Source organism: Podarcis gaigeae (assembly GCF_964106915.1).
Source record: "Podarcis gaigeae genome assembly, chromosome: 1".
NCBI classification, from domain to species: domain Eukaryota; kingdom Metazoa; phylum Chordata; class Lepidosauria; order Squamata; family Lacertidae; genus Podarcis; species Podarcis gaigeae.
In genome coordinates, this window is record NC_139678.1 from 126323432 (window position 1) to 126344042 (window position 20611).

A 20611-nucleotide genomic window follows, 5' to 3' on the forward strand; every position below is an offset into this window, starting at 1 on the left:
CTGGGACCTCCAAGATATGACCTGCCATATGCCTTTTTGGAAAGGATTCTGAGATAGCGTACATTTAAATACTTCCATTACTTGCAATATACTGCATTAACGCTATTCATATTCAGAGCACTTCCTTAAGAAGAATGCATAGTTAAGCAAAGGCTGAAAAGCATACTAAACCGCTCACAACATTACAAAAATGCTAGCGCCCCTCCCGGCATACATACAATGCTCTATTACAGATTTTAAGTTTAAGGCTGGTTTTTTTTTAAATGTTGCTTTATTTTGAATAACTTTTGATTCTTGAAGAAATTTCGCTGCCTGTATTTAGCCTATAAGCAGCGGCGACTGCCCTGCAAATGAAAACAGCTGTCACACAAGCAGGAACGTGATCACTGCGCAGATCTGGGTTCACAAACACCGATAGCTACAGGGATCTAGAGATCTCACATGTTGGCAGCGGAGCACAACAACATGAGAGCTTGTGCCAGACACAAGGGTCTAAAAATAGAGTGGACGTCAGTCAGAACTGGCTGGCTGATCTAAGCAGAAGGCTGGGAAGATACACACACAGTTTACATTACATAGGTTATTTTAATCTTATCTCTGGCTAGTGATGTAACCAACTCAGGACAATGGTGTTGTTGTTTTTTATATTTTGAAATATTCTTAAGATATCCTGGTCCCAGACCATTTCGTTTTATTTCCATCTTTTCAATCGTTTTCAGAGTAGCCTTAAAGATTAAGGCCAGCATTTAGAACTGAACCCAGAAGCAGACAATCAGTCAGTACAGCTGGACAAGGTTGGGGGGGGCCTTAGCAAGGCGACCCCCAACAATCCAGCTACCCCACAGGTAACACCCCACCACCACATTATATTTCCCACAATGCCCTGGAGCACCTGACATAGTGAAGCCAGCAGATGGCGATTTAAGTTTCTGAAATGAACCAATAGTGTCTCTCTATTACGCATTTGTTCAATAGCACAATCCCAAACATTCCTCACTGAGTATATGCCCTGGAAAGATACCCTATTTAGTTCAATGAGGCTTATTCCTCAGTAAGTATACTATGGGCTGAGACAGCTGCATTTGAACAATGTGATGCATTATTTGTATGCTTGCAAAGGAAGCGTTAACGACCGAGCATGGATCTTCTGTGAAACGTCATTCACGTTTTTCATTAGACCACTTAGACCCCTATCTCAAAGGCTGCCCCGTTTGATCCCTCTCCCGACTGTCCTTCAGCACACGTTGTTTTCAACAAAATAGTTGGCATTAAGATTATGAGCAATGCAATATTTATAAACCCCGATCACTCTCAGACTGAAGATGTAGAGCCTGGAAAATGCAGTTTGGACAGAGGGTGGTGGCTGAAATTGCAACCCCTGTGGCACGTTAAAAGGCACTTCTTTGAGCATTTCTGCTAGTGGAACAGAGAATTATACCTAGTGATTTGAAGTGCCAATCTAGGTTGCCGGTAATGCTGTGTTATAAGAATTTTTAGGTCATATATATATAATAAATGTTCATAAATGTACCAAGCAAACACATATATAAATATATAAACCATGTGTCCAAAACCCACAGGAAAAGTCCTAAAGCCATTTTGACTCTTTCAGTCACCTCAAAACTTTCTCTACAAGGTCGAAGGAAATGCAGAAACCTCCCCATTGTCTCTGTCCTCACAAATCCTGCCTGCCTTAAAGGCACATTTAAGGTGTGAATAGGGTGAGCCTGTGACCTGACTCAGGAATTAAGTATTATCATTACAAAAGAATGGCCAGGCTCCCCAGGTAATCCAGCCAAGTGACCATTAACAGGTAACCTGGCAGACAGGGTAAAAACAAGGCACTCAGATTTCTGTTGTAGACCGCCTTTTCTGTGATGTAGGTATGATGTATCTGGGGGGTGGTCGTGGGCTGCACCCCTTCTGTGATGTATGTATGATGTTTCTGGAGGTGGTCTTGGACTCCAGGGCGGGAAACTTAAAATGTCTATATAATGACTTGCACACTATTGTTCTGGGTTCCTCCTCCCTCCTGCGTGGGGTGAGTGAGGACCCTGTTGCAACAGATCAATAAAGATCAGGCTTACTAGCTGCTTTGCTTCTCAATATTCTCTGATTGGCCTCTGTTATTTTCTCCTACCAATAGAGAACCTACAAAAGGACTCTATATGGGCTCTTGGATATCCCATAAGAGAAAAAGGGCAGATTTTTGTTTACAACAGCTGCTATTTCTTGACTGCCCCCCCCCCCAGCACCCTCTCAAAATCTGAAATGTCCAGAAAGGTTGACGACACCTGCTATGGAGGGTCTACTCTCATATAACTCTTTCCATAATTGATTTTTTTAAGGGAAATTTCTTCTTGGCTGCATTCACAAAAAGGGAAGCCTGCTTCCAGCGACAGCAGGGAGCACTAAGATGATGAAGGAGCACTTAAGGATTTGGCAAGCTGCTCAGCTCGTCTTTCACTGGCCAGCCAGTTGCAGGATGAAGCAGGCTTCTCTGTGCAAAGACATTGCTCCAGCTCACTAACAATGCTCCTCATGCAAAAAGAACCTCGGCTCCATAAACAGAGCACTTTTGCTCGCTTCTGTTTTCCTGGTCCTGTTTTCCTGTTTTCTGGCAGCATGAACGTTGGGAATTGGAAACAGATATTAAATTTGACCTCAGACAGGGGCTCTTGCGTGCTAGACTGCTTGCAACACACTTCTGATTTTTTAAATTTGTTTGCAGGAGTATATTTTCCTTTGCCAGCAGTTTCATTATTGGTGAGGAAGCTTTTACGATAACCACTTTCCCTGGAGGCAGTTTTACTGCACGAGGCAGTAAATCATGACTGCTGGTTTGCCAATTCCAAGCCACTGTGTGGCAACTTAATGCAACGGTTTTTATGTTTTGTAAACTGCTGTTTTCTTGCTCCCTGAATTACGAGAGAAGGATATCATGTAGCTCCTACCTTGTTTCAAGGATCCTGTTTTATTTGCTTTAATTCCAGTTACAGGTAGGTAGCTGTGTTGGTCTGCCGTAGTCAAAACAAAATAAAAAAATTAAAAACATTCCTTTCAGTAGCACCTTAGAGACCAACTAAGTTTGTTACTGGTATGAGCTTTCATGTGCATGGACACGAAAGCTCATACCAATAGCAAACTTAGTTGGTCTCTAAGTTGCTACTGGAAGGATTTTTAATTTTTTTTTAAATTTTATTTGCTTTAGGTTAGGACTGGAAGAAAGCCCTGAGACATGATCCAAGTGCACTGTACAAACACAATAATTAGGGTGTGCCATTTTAAAGGGCGAAACTTAATTTTTGAAAATTTCATCAGTTGAGGGATCTTAAAAATATGTTTTTGAGTGTGAGGAATTCAAAGTTATTCGTTTTGTGACTGGACAACACTTATCTTGACAAATCTACGTTTGATTAAAAAGCACTGCTCCTGTTAAACCAACGAATTATAATTTTACATTCTGAAAATGTCCAGTAATGTTATTTAAAAAAAATTAGTTTCTCTGCATAAAACCTATCCTATTGGGAATAAAACATTACTTTGTAAACAGAAAACAACATTTGTGTTATGTACTGAAGTTCTCACCCTCGCCCAGCAGGGGGAATACTGTAGATAGTTTTCACTCAGGTCCACATATGCAAATAAGGAATTGAAAGTGATGTTCAGTGATTGGATAGTTACAGAAAGTTGTTACTGTTGCTTTGTAGTTGAGCTCTATATAAACAGGTTGGCTGAACCCTTCAGCCCAGTTCTGTTCTGGCCTGTGAATAAACAAGAGCTGTCTGAAGAATCACTGTGTCGTCTGATATGTTCACCCACAACTTAACACTTAGAAAGTAATGATAACAGTGAATTAGAAATATAAACAGCAGGTTGTCATTCCTCGATATCAGCCACTGAATGGCTTCTTGGCCTCACATTTTTTGTGTATACACCCTGCCTGCTGCCTCTTGTTTCACGCATCGAGCATAACAGCGCCCGCGTACAACTTGCATGGGCTCATCAATGAACTTCTTTACTTCTGCTGTATCGCCGGCAGAAGTTTTTGTGTGGGGTTTCCATTCATGGCCCCGGCACGCCTTGGCAGAGAGCATGTAAGCTTGCCCTGACCCCATCCTGCCTTTTCCCTGGTCCAAAAGGACCCGCGTAAATTTGACGCATCTAAAATGGTCACTGCCTAAGTTTATATGTCAAAGGATGTCCAGATACCTGTCAGATATATATGCCTAAGGTGCAGCAGGACTGTGTTTGATGTAACAGGTGTTTATACAGAGGTATAACCATGATGAGCCACTTCTCTCTTGTAACATCTGAAGGCAGCCCTGTTTAGGGAAGTTTTAATGTTTGATGTTTTATTGTGTTTTTAATATCCTGTTGGAAGCCGCCCAGAGTGGCTGGGGAGACCCAGCCAGATGGGTGAGGTATAAGTAATAAATTGTTGTTGTTGTTGTTGTTGTTGTTGTTGTTGTTGTTGTTGTTGTTGTTGTTGTACAATGCAGGGTCACCCAACAATACAGACAGAGAGTAAGTTTAGGACTGAGAAAAAGAAGTACTTCATCCAAAAAAACGCATTCTTATGAAATAAACTGATGCAAGATGGGGCAATCGCCATTACACAAAATGAATGGGGGCTAGGCTTGTTCCTTTTTTTAAAAAAAGAGCATTTTTGCCTCACTTTTCAAGTTACAAAAGACTCCCTGGGCTGCATACAAAAATCAGAAATAAAACAGTCCCTGCCTTCACAATTACAGTCTCAAAAGGCAGCATGAAAGGGAAATGGATTGGGAAGGAGAAGGGGGGGGAAACCCCATCAGGGATTATTTCTTATTTATAAAGTTCCACAGGAAGAAATTCAGCAGGTCAAGGAACAATGGATAAGCTGCTACAGTGGTACCTCAGGTTACATACGCTTCAGGTTACAGACTCTGCTAACCTAGAAATAGTGCTTCAGGTTAAGAACTTTGCTTCAGGATAAGAACAGAAATCATGCTCCAGCGGCTCGGCAGCAGCAGGAGGCCCCATTAGCTAAAGTGGTGCTTTAGGTTAAGAACAGTTTCAGGTTAAGAACGGACCTCCGGAATGAATTAAGTACTTAACCTGAGGTACCACTGTACTTCCTCTCCCAGCAGACTGTGATGGTAGTCAATAGCTGGCAGGAAGGAGGCTATATCCAGGAATGATAATGTCTGACTTCTGCCTCCTCTCTCACTGATGGTCTGAACAGCTACAAACCATAATTTCTAAATAGAAGCACCATATTCAGAGGTGTCATCATAATTTTAAGGTCTTAAGATACACAAGTGTTCATAAATGTACCAAGCAAACACGTACATAAATATATAAACCACATGTCTGAAGCAGCACAGGAAGACAGTCCTGAAACCATTTTAACTCCCAAACTGACCAAATGTTTCTCTGCAAGGAGGGAGGAAATGAAAAAACAACCTTCCCATTGTCTCAGGAATTAAGTAATTACCATCTCAAAGGAATGGCCAGACTACCGAAAAGGCAATCTGATAAGGCGTTATCAGATAACCTGCAGACAGGAAAAACAACAACACTCAAATTTCTGTTGTAGACCGCCTTTTCTGTGATGTATGTATGATGTATGGAGGGGTGGTCTGGAGCTCCAGGGCAGGGAATTTCAAAATGGATATATAAGGCCTTGTGCGCCATTGTTCAAGGTCCTCCTCCTCTCCCCTGCATGTGGGTGAGCACCCTGTTGCAACAGTTAATAAAGATCAGGTTTACTAGCTACTTTGCTTCTCAATATTCTCTGGTTATTCTCTGTTATTTTCTCCTACCGATAGAGAACCTACAAAAGGACTCTATATGGGCTCTTGGGTACCCCATAAGGGAAAAGGAGCAGTTTTTTTTACAGTGCAAGACCTAAGCAACCAACTTTAAGTCAATTTAGATTCAATCCTATAGCAACTTATTTGGAAGTAAGCCCCTCTGAACTCAATGGGATTTACTTCTGAGTAGACTTGCTATAGCATTGCACTTTCAGTTATGTCAGTGCCATTCTGCAGTAAAGTTGGAGGAAATCACCTTATATCTAAATTATTAGACCAGTTCTATGCATGCATGCCCATGAGTAAGCTCTGTCAAATACAATGGTGCTTACTTCTGAGTAAATATGCAGAGGATTGCATTGTTAAATACTGACTGGTAAATTTATCATTGCTTATATGTGTAAATATTTGCAAGTAGGGTTTGAATAAGGAACAAAGGAAACCAAACAACAGGTAGCAATTAAAGGTCACATTGAAATCCATGAGTAAAGTCCAAATTCACTTCTCACTGCAAGAAGTGAGGTTACAGGGAGCCAGGCAGAGGGCCTTCTCGGTAGTGGCGCCTGCCCTGTGGAATGCCCTCCCATAAGATGTCAAGGAAATAAACAACTATCTGACTTTTAGAAGACATCTGAAGGCAGCCCTGTTTATGGAAGTTTTAATGATTGATGTTTTATCACATTATTATTATTATTATTATTATTATTATTATTATTTATTGCTGTTGTTGTTAGGAGCCGCCCAGAGTAGCTGGGGAAACCCAGCCAGATGGGCACCGTATAAATAATAATTATTACTACTATCATTACTGTTTAAACTTTGTGAAACCAAAACCTGTTTTGCATTAATAGGGTGAGAAAAATGATTAACAAATGGATTTGTCTAGAGGTTCCTTTAAAACAATTTTAAAATGGAGATGAAGAATCAAACTAAAACTCTCCATTATGTACCTTGTTATTTTATTAGATGTTTATCCCACTTGTCAAACAAATATTGTCTCCCAAATTTATTCAATTTATACTTGAAAAAATTAACTTGGAGTAGCAAAACTTTAAATTCTGCCGTATGAATTTTCTAGAATGGGAAAAGTCATCCCACAATATATTTAAAGTAAAACATAGCTCTATTGTTTTTGCTACAAGAGACCAACGAGGCCCCAATGTTGGAATGGAAACCAACATTACCGGTACCTTACTAAAGTGGTAGAAAGTTGTGTTTGAACAGGGCTCATCTCTCATCTCAGCCATGGATGGTCTCAGTGGCAAAGTCACTCTTTGAGTCTCAGTGTCCTATCTGTAAAATGGCAACAATAATAAAAGAATATTGTAAAACATTCTGCATTTTGCTAAACATGTATTTTTAAAGTTTAAGAAACAAGGGAAGGTCGGTAGAATAACCTGTGGCGATTAGTCCTGCAATTCTGAGGAGGCCAATCCTATAACATATTTAAAGGTAAAGGTATCCCTGACCATTAGGTCCAGTTGTGGACGACTCTGGGGTTGCGGCGCTCATCTCGCTTTATTGGCCGAGGGAGCTGGCATACAGCTTCCGGGTCGTGTGGCCAGCATGACTAAGCCACTTCTGGCAAACCAGAGCAGCGCATGGAAACGCCATTTACCTTCCCACTGGAGCGGTACCTATTTATCTACTTGCACTTTGACATGCTTTCGAACTGCTAGGTGGGCAGGAGCAGGGAACGAGCAACGGGAGCTCACCCCGTTGCGGGGATTCGAACCGCCAACCTTCTGATTGGCAAGTCCTAGGCTCTGTGGTTTAACCCACAGCGCCACCCGCGTCCCACATAACATATTTACTCAAAAACAAATGTGTTGACTTCAGTAAGCCTTGTGCATGACTGGAGACTTAATGTGGAAGGGAGCTTGCCAAGCATCCCCAAACTGTTGTAAGGTTCCCTAATGGGGTCTTCTCCCCCCACCTACCCCGAGGCTGCAATCCTACCTCCACTTACCTGGGAGTAAGCCCCACTGCACTCTGTGGGACTTAACCTCTGAGCAGACATGCAGTGTTTCCTATAAATCAGTGTTTCCTGTACAGTGGTACCTCGGGTTAAGTACTTAATTCATTCCGGAGGTCTGTACTTAACCTGAAACTATTCTTAACCTGAAGCACCACTTTAGCTAATGGGGCCTCCTGCTGCCACCGCGCTGCTGGAGCACGATTTCTGTTCTCATCCTGAAGCAAAGTTCTATAACCTGAAGCACTATTTCTGGGTTAGCGGAATCTGTAACCTGAAGCGTATGTAACCTGAAGCGTATGTAACCCAAGGTACCACTGTACTAACAGTACAATCCTTTTGTTTACTGAGAAGTGAGGCCCTTCTATGCTCAGTGACAATTCTCAAGTATTATTGTTTGGTACCTTGGGCTCCTTTGGAAGGGATAGATATAAAAACTGTGTGTCTACAACTGCAGCCTGATAATAATAATAAATAATAACCCGCCCATCAGGCTGGGTTTCCCCATGTAAAGTGCTTCATGTCCATTGATATTTTCAGTTCCTGGGTTGCATCCTCTTCTTTCGGTTTAATTTGACTTCCGTTGTGGTTTGTGGGAGGAAAAAGCTCTTGCAAAGTAACGAATTTCAGGCGGCGAGGCGCAATCTATCTAAAACCGGCAAATAAAATTCTAATACCTCCCAAAGGAGGTTATATATATATATACATACACACACACACACACACACACACACACACACATACATACATTGTTGTTGTTTAGTTGTGTCCCGACTCTTCGTGACCCCACATATATATATATATATATACACACACACATACACACATATATATTCTCGCACATACATAAACGCTGCATCATAAACGTCACTGTCCCAAGCATAACCCTTCCCCAACCACAAACCCAACTACAATCTGTTAAGTTGTGGGTGAACATATCAGACCACACAGCGATTCTTCAAACAGCTCTTGTTTATTCATAGGCCAGAACAGAACAGAACTAGAGGGTTCAGCCAGCCTGCTTATATAGAGCTCCACTACAACGCAACTGTAACACTTTCTGTAACTATCCAATCACTGAATGACACTTTCAATCCCTTATTTGCATATGTGGACCTGAGTGAAAAGTATCTACAGTATCTCCCTGCTGGCCCAGGGTGCGAACTTTAGTAGGTAACACAAAGCTTCCCGCAACCCACTAAGGAAAGATTGCAACACAGGCCATAATTAAACATAAAATCGGAACTGCCCATTTCCAATTAAAACGTTAATTCAACAAAATGGCTGAACTTGACCCAAGGATACCAGCTTTGAAAAGTCAGTTATTTATACTTTCTGCACCCCTCTAGGGAATCCCAGTGCCCGCCCCCAACCACTGCTTTTGAATGACTCTTCCATTCAGTATTGGCGCGGGAAAGAGGAAATCGTCCAGTTTTGTTGTAGAGGAAGCTCTGGAGCATTTGTTTCCCTTTTTAAAATTTTATTTGCTAAGCATTTGCGGTCCGATCCGGTTGCGCGCCGTCGGGGCTTCCTTGCGCGTGGGAAGGAAACTGACTCGCTCTTCTGGTTTGCGCAGGAACTGCGAGCCGCTCAGCGCCACTCCCCAAAAAGGGAGCCTGGCCAACAAAGCGGTTGTTCGTCAGAACGGGTAATGGCGGACGCCGAAGTTTGGAGACTGCCATCTTGAGAAGGGGAAGACACCGGGGAGCGCGGATCGGGAAGTGAGGTGGTGCGAGTAGGGCTTGCTCAGAGGTAAGGAGCGGTGTCGCCGGCATGGCGCGCTTTGTAAGGCGGTGAGGAAAAGGAACCGCAAGCCAAAACCGGGCTGCTTCTGAAAGTGCGGCTTGGAATAACTCCAAAGTCGTGTGAATGGGGTGGGAGGAGGAGGAGGAGGAGGAGGAGGGATCGGCGCCCGTTTCTCGCGAGCCCCTGCAGGTTTACTCGGAAGTAAGCCGCGCCGAATCGCGCGCTCGCAAGTTTCCGCGGCGCGTCTCTCCTCTTTGGAGAGGTACCAGCTGCGGCTCCTCTGCTCTTGACCCCATTAAACGTTGGGGATACTTCTGAAGAAAGATTTTTATTTTTATTTTAAGGAAGTCGGCTTGTAAGGAAAGGCTACTTCGAGGGTTAACGTCAGAGCTGCGACATAAACCGCTTTTTATATAAAAAAGAATTGCATCGGGTGATAACAAGATAAGCGCGCTTTGTGCGCCAAGGTCGCCGTTTCGGTTTTGTTTCTGGCCAAAGTACATACGCATTAGAAGGGCGTTACGCGTTGCCCTTGTTTCCGCCAGCATTATTCTTATTTTAAGGGTTATTCTTTAAAGGAAAAGGGAACATCCGAGGCTGTGACGAGAATGGCTTAACCTTTCTATCTTTGCCTGCCTTCCGCAAGAGAAGAAAGTCAAGGAGACGTTTTTAAAAAACTTCTTACATGAGCTCAGTGAGAGCACTTTCCTGTTGATCTCTTCCCCCCCCCCCATAATATTTATTAAGTTTCATACAAATACAACACATACTATAAAACCAATGAAACAAAAAGAAAAGAAAAAGAAAAAAGGAATACAACAAATATAGCAAATAATAACCAAAAATATAACCACAAACACATAGACATTAAAATTTAATTAATGAGTTGAACTTCCAACTTCATAAACATTGCTTGACTTCCTCTAATCTCTTCCATCTGAATTTCCTTGTAACTAAATGTAGCAGTTTTGCAATATCATCATTCAAAAAATAATATTCCAATTATAATCAAATTTCTTAACTTTTCTTAACATTCCTATCCTATTGATATCTTCACCCCAGTGGTTTTGTTGGAAGGTAACAGAACCTTTGTAAGCAAGCGCATGATTTCAGAGTGAACAGTTGTTCTGGTCACTTTAATGGGTTTTCGGAAAACTGCCACGTAAATATGCCAAGAGCCAATTTCAACGCAACAATAGCGATGCAATGGCAGGAATGCATAGCAAAGCAACATAACAGCCTGGAACCCTAATTCCAGATTCATTAACTTGAAGTGGTTTTTTTAAAAGGCACAAAAATCCAGTTATTTACAATTAAGCCTATTTATGATAGCATCCTTTACTGTATTACCTTAGATTGCAGAAATGAATGATTGGAACAAGTGGGTAGGCAAAAAATCCCCCACCTGCATAACATTTAAAGGATTTAGGTATGGAGGTTTATTTTCTACCAGACAGGTGTCTTTTTGGAGTTTCCTGTTTGAATCATAATTATATTCAAAAGCAAGCGTTTTCCCCCCCAAGAGAAATTCTCATTCACATGCTTGAAAGAGCATGTGATTACATACGTCATTTTGAATTATTAGTTATTTCCCCTTTAGCCTGGAGTTCTTGTGAGTTTCCCAGAGGAAAGCCCCACATCCTAATTAGCAACAAAGGGGTTATATATGTACATCACATAGCCTCTCTCCCACAAAAAAAAGATTCCTGGGAATTGTAGTTACAGAGCTACCATTCACAGCACCTTTCACAACCTACAGTTCCCAATGTTGTTTTTAAGGTGTGTTTGCTTTAAATCAGGCATGTCCAAAGTCCGTATCAGGGACCTAATCTGGCCCACTGGTCGGTTTAATCTGGCCCCTGTGGCAGTCTATTTCTTGGGGTAAAATCCTAAAAAAAAAGGTAACAACTTCAATTCTAAAAGAAACTCAACAACTCCAACCCTAAAAAAAGGTGGGTCGGCCCCCATGGCCCTTCACTTCATCAAAACTGTTTGGACACCACTGCTTTAAATATATTATTTGTACATGACTGAGGAGGGGAAAATGCAGCTCAGTCAGGAATTGGGTGATTTGCAGTAGATCACCAACAAGGGTGTCTGACTCCCAGTTGTCTAGAAACAACAAAACTGTCAAAGGTGTGACTTTCTTCCAATATTGACCTCCAATCTCTGGCCTGAGCATGTGGTTCCTGAATTCCTAACATACGTCCACTCACTGAACCACTATTTTACACAAAGTACATCTCGCAAGCCTGAAATCTGCCCATCCCCTAACTGTTTCTCCAAGCAACTTGGGTGTAGCCAGACCTCCTCACTGGTCAAAAGATGGATTGGAGCAGCTGTGGAAATTCCATACCCATTTGTTTCCGTATGAAATCCAGGAAATGGAAGAGTCCACCTGTTCCTTTTCCAGGATCATATCCTTGTTCTTCTTTGGGGATCACTCATAGTCGAGTAAGATTGTCTTCCATGAATACAGCCTTAACAGTGAGTCTGTAAGTGACTGTGGAGGCCAATTCTGGATCCACACGTCCTTCCACAGTGGGGACATAGGTTTCCGGGTGGGAGTTGGTCACGTTGAGGGTTTGCTAAGCGTGCCTTCCTCTTAGCACATTTCTCCCTTTTGTCCTGAGTTCGAGCGTCTTCAAAGTCCATGACACCTTTGGTAAAGGCTGTTCTCCAACTGGAGCACTCACAGGCCAGTGTTTCCCAGTTGTCTGTGTTTATACTACGTTTTTAAAGATTTGCCTTGAGAGAGTCTTTAAACCTCTTTTGTTGACCACCAGCATTACACTTTCCATTTTTAAGTTCAGAATAGAGTAGTTGCTATGGAAGGCATCCGCACAACATGACCAGGATCATGTTGTTGTTGTTGTTGTTTAGTCATTTAGTCGTGTCCGACTCTTCGTGACCCCATGGACCAGAGCACGCCAGGCACTCCTCTCTTCCACTGCCTCCTGCAGTTTGGTCAAACTCATGCTGGTAGCTTCAAGAACACTGTCCAACCATCTCATCCTCTGTCGTCCCCTTCTCCTTGTGCCCTCCATCTTTCCCAACATCATGGTCTTTTCCAGGGAGTCTTCTCTTCTCATGAGGTGGCCAAAGTATTGGAGCCTCAGCTTCACGATCTGTCCTTCCAGTGAGCAGGATCATATTACTTTAAATTAAAGTAGGAGGGGGTAGAGGAGAGAGAAACCAGGAAGTTTCAGTAGTACATTATGGCTACTAATGTACTACTATGGCTACTAATCTGGAATTATTATTACTCGTTAATTGTTTATGCTTTTATTCTGAGAGTGTGTGACCCTGCTATGTGCGACACAGCAAGCCAAACGATGGTTTTCCAAGCCTGCATGAACATGTAGGCTCCCAGAGAGGAGCCTTATGGGACTTTATTCGTTCGCAGTCCTTTTTACTGCCACCCTGAGATAATTTCGTAGCTAGTGAGGGAGGCGCTTAACCATGAATCCCGCTTCACACAACACACTAAGCCAAACTTTGTGTTAGCTCCACACACCACAGCAGTCTCATCATGCCATAGATTGGTTTATCCTGTCAGGTGACCTAGTCCTGCGACTGTTTAATGTTCTTTATCTTTAGAAGTCTAGACTCAGCGAGGAACCCGGAGCTACACAACTGTGGAAGAATTGGTTATGGATGTCTTAAAACAAATTGTCACGCAGCAGGGATACTATAATGGTCACCAAATAAGACAGGAATCCCCCAACTTGGCATCTGTGGGCACTATGCATTTTTTGTTTCATTTTTTAAAAAGGGGGATTTAGAAATTTAAGCATTGTTGTTTTTTAATGGCAGGCGCTTTTCTGAATGGTGGGGGTGGTCAGGTATGCTGGGTGTGTTTGTGTGAGAAAAGGAGAAATGTATATGTTCTCTGCCCCTTGGCTTCCTTATTTGTTTTGCAAGAAAATACATCAAGGGGGATGACTGATTTTTAAAAGTATGCATGTGATGTGTGGAATGTCGTTGACATGACTTTCTTCTTCGCTGAGTGTAAAGAGTGGTATTTCCTGTGGCAATAATGTTTCTGATCAGATAATGGAGAGCCCACATCCTCTGTCATTGTTGGTCCCCCAGGAGCTAATTTCAGGACTGAAAACATTATCTGGACAGCCGATACAGAAGGCTTTAATTTCTCAGGACTTTTGCCCATGAGCAGAAGGATCCAGCCAGCTTATGAAGAGGCAGTTTTAATTTCTAGGTAGGTTTGATTTGTCATGTCTTTGCTGAAATTTCAAAGAATATTCTTTTGGTCATTTGTATCCTATTATTGGGCTTAACCTGGTCTTTGGATCTTCATAGGTCATTATTGGGAAAGAGGCTGGGTGTCTCTTAAAATGCAGTTGGGTCCTCCTTTTCTTCAATTTGGATCAATGCTGGTTTGGGGGGAAATGCCGTATTTTGTAACAAATGGCAAGATAGATATGGACTGCAGATTTTATGCTGTCTGCCGGTAGTGGGAGCGCACATTTAATAGCAGAGCCAGTGGTTCTCTGATCAAAAACTCTATAGCCTGCATAAATCCTATTCAGTACTTTATTCAGAAATGTATTCAGTGGGGCTTCCTCCCACATAAAGACGCATAATATTGCTGTTGGCTATTTGCAGTTTAGTAGCGCTGCAGAGAGCTTGCTGGGGAGACCATGCATTAAAAGTGGACTCAAAAATAACCTAAACAAGGTTTTAAAAACAAAAACAAAAACTCCTTATACACTAAATACATCAACAACAAACCAGACCCAACCACCAACCCATCCCCCTGGGTAAAGAGGGAGCTAGGCGCTGCTCCTTATATACTATGCCCAAATGCTGACACAGCTTAATTAACACAACCTAACAGCACCTGCTATGTTTCACAGCTGCAAGACTGGGATCTCGTTATTTGCCTTGGTCCTGGCCCTTAAAGACATACACAACTTGTGAAACAGTAATGAACCTTCACATTTTAAAGTGACCGTTCAACAATTGCAACCTTAGTCTCACGGTTGCTTTATTTGAAATTTTCTGAAATTCTCTTTCAGAGTAGGTCTTCACTGTACTCCTTTTCAGTGTGGGAAGAGCGTACTTTTTATTTCATTTCATTTTGATCCTGCCCTTCCTTTAAGGAATTTAAGGCAGAGTATCTCACCCCCCTTTTCCCCTCATGGAGAATGCGGATTTGAACCTGCCTAACTAGGGCAACCCAAAAGTCTTATTTGTTGATATTATTTGGGGAAAAGAGAGTCTGTCCCTTTAAGACTCCCATCATAGTCCTTCTCCAACCCTTCCTATCAGTTCTCTTATGTATCAGGCAGTCATTCCAGGTTTAAGTATTTTGATCCTTGGCATTCTTCTTCATTGTCTCTTTGAATTCTTTCTGCATCAAACCTAGGAAAATGTCATAAGTGCACAAGCAGGGAAATCCTCCCTTCTTTTGTGATGGATTGGCAGACAATGGGTTTAAGCCAGGTATAGGCAAACTCTGGCCCTTCAGATGTTTTGAGACTATAGTTTCCATCATCCCTGACCACTGGTCCTTTTAGTTAGGGATGATGGGAATTGTAGTTCCAAAACATCTGGAGGGCTGGAGTTTGCCTATGCCTGGTTTAAGCTATAGTAGCTGCCACTGAATTCAACAAGTCCTCTTGTACAGTGGGGCCCCGCAAGACGAAAGAGTTTTCCATTTTTGAGTCGTTCCGCAAGACGAATTTCCCTATGGGCTTTCTTCTTGCGAAGAAAGAAATCTCCGGGGACCTCTTTTAAATGCTAGCGGTGGGGAGAAAAGCCTTTCGCCCCCCTCCGGCCTTCAGAAGAGGTCCAGGAAGGCCGGCGGGGGCCGAAAGGCTTTGCTCCCCACCGCCAGCATTTTAAAAGCGGTCCGGGATAGCAGGGAATTGCGCTGCGCTTTCCCGCTATCCTGGACCGCTTTTAAAATGCTGGCTGTCGGGAGCAAAGGCTTTCGCCCACCGCCGGCCTTCAGAAGAGGTCCTGGACCTCTTCTGAAGGCCGGTGGTGGGCGAAAGTCTTTGCTCCCCCCCCTGCCTGCCTTCAAAAGCCGTCGGGTTAGCGGAGAAACGGCAGAGAAGTCTCCGCTGTCCCGGGGGCTTTTAAAATGCTGGCGGTCGGTAGCAAAGCCCTCCTGTCCCCGGAGCTTGTGGGGCGGGAGGTGGGGAGAAGGGCTTTTCTTCCCACCGCCAGCCTTCAGAACAGCCTTCTGAAGGCTGGTGGTGGGAAAAAAGCCCTTGTCCCCCCCCCCAGCCTTCAGAAGAGGTTGGGGGACAGACTGTCCCCGGACCTGGTCTGAAGGCGGTTTCCATAGGAACGCATTGATTGATTTTCAATGCATTCCTATGGGAAACCATGCTTCGCAAGACGAAAAACTCGCAAGAAGAAAAAACTTGCGGAACAAATTAATTTCGTCTTGCGAGGCACCACTGTACTACAGTGGTACCTCGGGTTAAGTACTTAATTCATTCCGGAGGTCCGTTCTTAACCTGAAGCACCACTTTACCTAATGGGGCCTCCTGCTGCTGCCGTGCCACAGGAGCCCAATTTCTTTTCTTATCCTGAAGCAAAGTTCTTAACCTGAAGCACTATTTCTGGCTTAGTGGAGTGTGTAACCTGAAGTGTATGTAACCCGAGGTACCACTGTACTGTATTTTCCTTCCCCTCCATAATTTTTATAAGCTTTCAGTTGGAAGACACTGCAATTATTATTATTATTATTATTATTATTATTATTATTAAAATAATTTATTTATACCCCGCCCATCTGGCTGGGTTTCCCCAGCCACTCTGGGCGGCTTCCAACAAAGTACAGTGGTACCTTGGGTTACATACGCTTCAGGTTACATACGCTTTAGGTTACACACTCCGCTTGCCTAGAAATATTACCTTGGGTTAAGAACTTTGCTTCAGGATGAGAACAGAAATCATGCAGCGGGAGGCCCCATTAGCTAAAGTAGTGCTTCAGGTTAAGAACAGTTTCAGGTTAAGAACAGACCTCCAGAACAAATTAAGTTCTTAACCTGAGGTACCACTGTATTAAAATACAGTGGTCTGTTAAACATTAAAAGCTTCCCTAAACAGGGCTTCCTCTGGGGATCTGTACAGTGTTACCTCGGGTTACATACGCTTCAGGTTACATTCGCTTCAGGTTACAGACTCCGCTAACCCAGAAATATTACCTCGGGTTAAGAACTTTGCTTCATGATGAGAACAGAAATTGTGCTCCGGCAGTGCGGCGGCAGCAGCAGGAGGCCCCATTAGCTAATGTGGCGCTTCAGGTTAAGAACAGTTTCAGGTTAAGAACAGACCTCCAGAACGAATTACGTACTTAACCTGAGGTAGCACTGTATAGGATTACTTTGCAAAAGACTGAGCTGCCATCGCCTCACTAACCAGCCTTAAAGAAGCCACTTTCTCTCATCCTTAGCCCTCTCCACCTCTTAGAATAACAATAAAAAAAGACTTCAACTGTGTGGGAGTAGTTTATCGGAATTTGACTTCTCTGTTTCACCGTGTATTTTTTGACTAGTTTGCTTCCTCTTGGGCATTCCAACCGGTGCGATTGATAAAAATTTTGGTGTGAACTGGGCATTCCATTTTTACATTCAGTCTGAGTCTTGTGCAATCAAGAAAAAAGCAGGTTTTTACAGAACTTCAGCAGTTCAAGAGCCAAGCTTGACCTAAGGATTGCAGCGGATGAGACAACAAACTTAAGTGTGTCTTGGGTACAGTTCTGTACATTGTGCAACTCTTGGTCTTTTTTTTTTCTCTCTTCTCCTTCTTCATACAGCTTTTATTTTTCACATTAAAGACCCGAAAGCAAAGCCCGGCTGCTGGAGACCAAGGGGAAAGGAGGCTATTGTGTTCAGAAGAAAAAGGCTCATGACTTGGCTTTCCTGTTTAGCAAACACGCACGACTTTTTAAAGGGACAGTGGCTTGTGATGACAGTTCCCCAAGTGCCCGCTGTCCTCCTTCACCGAATTGAACAGGAACTGGACGCAGAGGAAAGGGAAACCATGCAATATTTGTGCCGAGATCTTGTTCCTGACGTACCTGCGGCAGAGACCCGGAAACTCTTCATGGCTTTGAACGAGAGGGAGATACTGACGCTCAGCACTTTGTCCGAACTCCTGTACAGACTGAAGAGATTTGACTTGCTGAGGAAAGTCCTGGGGACTAGGAAGGCAGCTGTGGAAGCCAATTTGTCTCAGTTTCCCCCGTTGATACCAAAGTACAGGTGAGTTCAGTGCATCTGTTTCCTCCGCGGCTAGTGATTTAAGGTAACCACATTCACTTGGCTGTTTCATTTTTTTTTAATATAATAATTTTTATTAATTTTAACATATGAATTATGATACATACCACAAAACATCACCACTTATACAATCTTTTTATGGACTCCCATCAGCACCTCTGATGAGCCCCCGTTTTAACCACTTCTTATGCATTTCTTAAATTCATATTGCCTTTAATTATCTTAACTAATCATCCTCCCATTTATCCATTTTTGCAGTAGTTTCAATAATCCACCTCACAAAACTTCTTGCAAACCTACAAACGTAGTTTGATCATCACTATTACTTTTCAAATAGTCTGTAAATTTACACCAGTCTTCTGTGAATTTCTGGTCCCGCAGATTTCGAATCCTTCCTGTTAGTTTGTCTAATTCTGCATAGTCCATTAATTTCATCCTCCATTCGTCTTTCGTCGGTAATTCTTCTTGCTTCCATTTTTGTGCTAATGATATTCTTGCTGCCGTCGTTGCATATAAAAACAGCTTACATTCTTTCTATTTATATCACTTCCTACCATGCCCAGTAAAAATGCTTCTGGTTTCTTTATGAATGTATATTTCAGCATTTTTTTCATCTCATATATCATTTCCCAGAAGCTTTTCACTTTTTTACATTCCCACCACATGTGATAAAATGTTCCTTCTTTACATTTCCAACATTTGTTGCTAACTTTATATATTTTAGGTAATTTAACAGGTGTAATATACCATCTATACATCATTTTCATCCCATTTTTTTTGGCTGTTCCATATTTAAACATCAAGACAGATCAGATGGCAGTATTTTGGTAGGGCTTCAGCATTTATTTTGCAGTGCCGTATTCTTTCCTCTTCTCTCTCCAGAGGAAAACATCCAGATTAAATCAAGATAGTAAATCAGATCAACGCCATGCTTTCCAACTCCCATGTGGGCATGAAATGTGAAGAAGGGGCAAGTGGGTTCTGTCCCCGTGTCCAGTGTCATCCACCACAACCCCCACCCAATGCATGCCAGGAAACAAACCACAAAACAGTATTTAGATAACCTGGTTCGCCAGACTCTGGCTTATGTCAGCAGCGCTGTAGCAGGAGCAATTCAGGAGCTTTTGAGCAATGTGCCTTGGTTTGTTTCAAACTATAGTTTGAATGTGTTGTGTAAACCAGACCGCTGTGAGGGGGAAAGAATGCCTTCTGCTGAGTCAGGAGCATTAATATTATTATTATTATTATTATTATTATTATTATTATTATTATTATTTATTTGTTGTTGTTGTTGTTGTAGTTGTTGTTATTTATACCCCACTCATCTGGCTGGGTTTCCCCAGCCACTCTGGGCAGCTTCCAGCAAAATATTAAAATACAATACAGTGGTACCTCGGGTTAAGTACTTAATTCGTTCCGGAGATCCGTTCTTAACCTGAAACTGTTCTTAACCTGAAGCACCACTTTAGCTAATGGGGCCTCCTGCTGCCACCGTGCTGCCGGAGCACGATTTCTGTTCTCATCCTGAAGCAAAGTTCTTAACCTGAAGCACTATTTTTGGGTTAGCGGAGTCTGTAACCTGAAGCGTCTGTAATCTGAGGTACCACTGTAGTCGGTTAAACATTAAAAACTTCCCTAAACAGGGCTGCCTTCAGATGTCTTCTAAAAGTCTGGTAGTTGTTTTTCTCTTTGACATCTGGTGGGAGGGCGTTCCACAGGGCGGGCGCCACTACCGAGAAAGCCCTCTGCCTGGTTCCCTGTAACTTGGCTTCTCGCAGTGAGGGAACTGCCAGAAGGCCCTCGGTGCTGGACCTCAGTGTCCGGACGGAACAATAGGGGTGGAGAGGCTCCTTCAGGTATACTGGACCAAGGCTGTTTAGGGCTTTAAAGGTCAGCACCAACACTTTGAATTGTGCTCAGAAACATACTGGGAGCCAATGTAGGCTCTGTATTGTGTACACGAGCCTTTATCAGACTTCCATCAGCCCCAGCCATCGTGGCTACTAGAGATGATGGGATTTGGAGTTTTAAAACAACCAACTTGGGGAAGGCTGGTCCAAGCCGACCAGAAGTGGCTTTTCAAATAGAAGCCTGTTCTAACTCTAGCTGGAGATGTCAGGGACTGTACTTGTATATGCAGGTATATGACTTCTTTCTCAGTCCCACTTTTCAGCTTCTCGGTGTCTCCCACGCAGCATTAAATGAGCAGCACATTGTGCAAGGCTAAGAAGGACTCAGTTTTTCAGGAGCTCACCTGCCTGAATCACTGACCTGGACTTTGCCATGCCTCTTGTCTCATGTCAAAGCAGCTTCTTATTCAGATACAGGATAGGGCAACTTCCTTCAGAGGTGAGAAATTCTGCCACAAGTCTGCATTGGCAGTGATGAAACGCTCCTGTTATATTCAGTGCATAAATACAGCAGAAATTCACTCTCAGAATGGGTACCCTGGACTGACAACAGCCTATATTCAGTCATTCCTTGCAATTCACAGTGCAGTTCTGTGCATTTCTTCCTTCGGAAATAAGTCCAGTTGTGTCCTTCTACTCCCAGAAGGTTGTTTCCTCCAGCTGAGCTTTCCATGAACAGAATGGGAAAGATGGGTGATTTTTTTTAGCAAACTTCCCCTTTTTCCTGCAACTTCCTACACTGTTTGAAAGGATCAAGAGTAGCTCAGGAGAGAAGAGGGAACCAGCCAAACCACTCTCCTCCAATTCCACTCACTGCAACCAAGAGACTTCCATGAGTGAAGGATCATAACCCATTGTGTTTAATTCCCCTAGTTAAATGTTTTTGGGACAGCAGGTGGAGAATGATTGTTCCAGTCCATG

General features: G+C 42.9%; 1 protein-coding gene and 1 long non-coding RNA gene across 6 annotated transcripts in view; one reads left to right on the top strand and one right to left on the bottom strand.

Moving 5' to 3' along the window:
• Positions 1-5012: 5012 nt before the first annotated feature.
• LOC310833847 lies at positions 5013-8877 on the bottom strand. The gene is made up of 3 exons (XR_014558962.1): positions 8683-8877; positions 6989-7091; positions 5013-5219 (listed from the first exon to the last, which is right to left on the bottom strand). It is a non-coding gene; the product is annotated as an uncharacterized lncRNA (long non-coding RNA).
• A 297-nt stretch (positions 8878-9174) lies between these two features.
• The window catches only part of CFLAR (CASP8 and FADD like apoptosis regulator), a 45925-nt gene continuing 34488 nt past the window's right edge, over positions 9175-20611 (top strand). Inside the window, exons 1-3 of one of the 5 annotated variants that reach the window (XM_083711458.1) lie at positions 9336-9525; positions 13615-13738; positions 17315-17762. In XM_083711458.1, coding sequence (XP_083567584.1) covers positions 17407-17762 — 356 coding nt within the window. In that variant the 5' untranslated portion in view covers positions 9336-9525; positions 13615-13738; positions 17315-17406. Of the gene's footprint in view, positions 9526-13614; positions 13739-17314; positions 17763-20611 lie in introns of all 5 variants that reach the window. The other 4 variants (XM_083711459.1, XM_083711460.1, XM_083711457.1 and 1 more) reach the window with 4 other exon arrangements.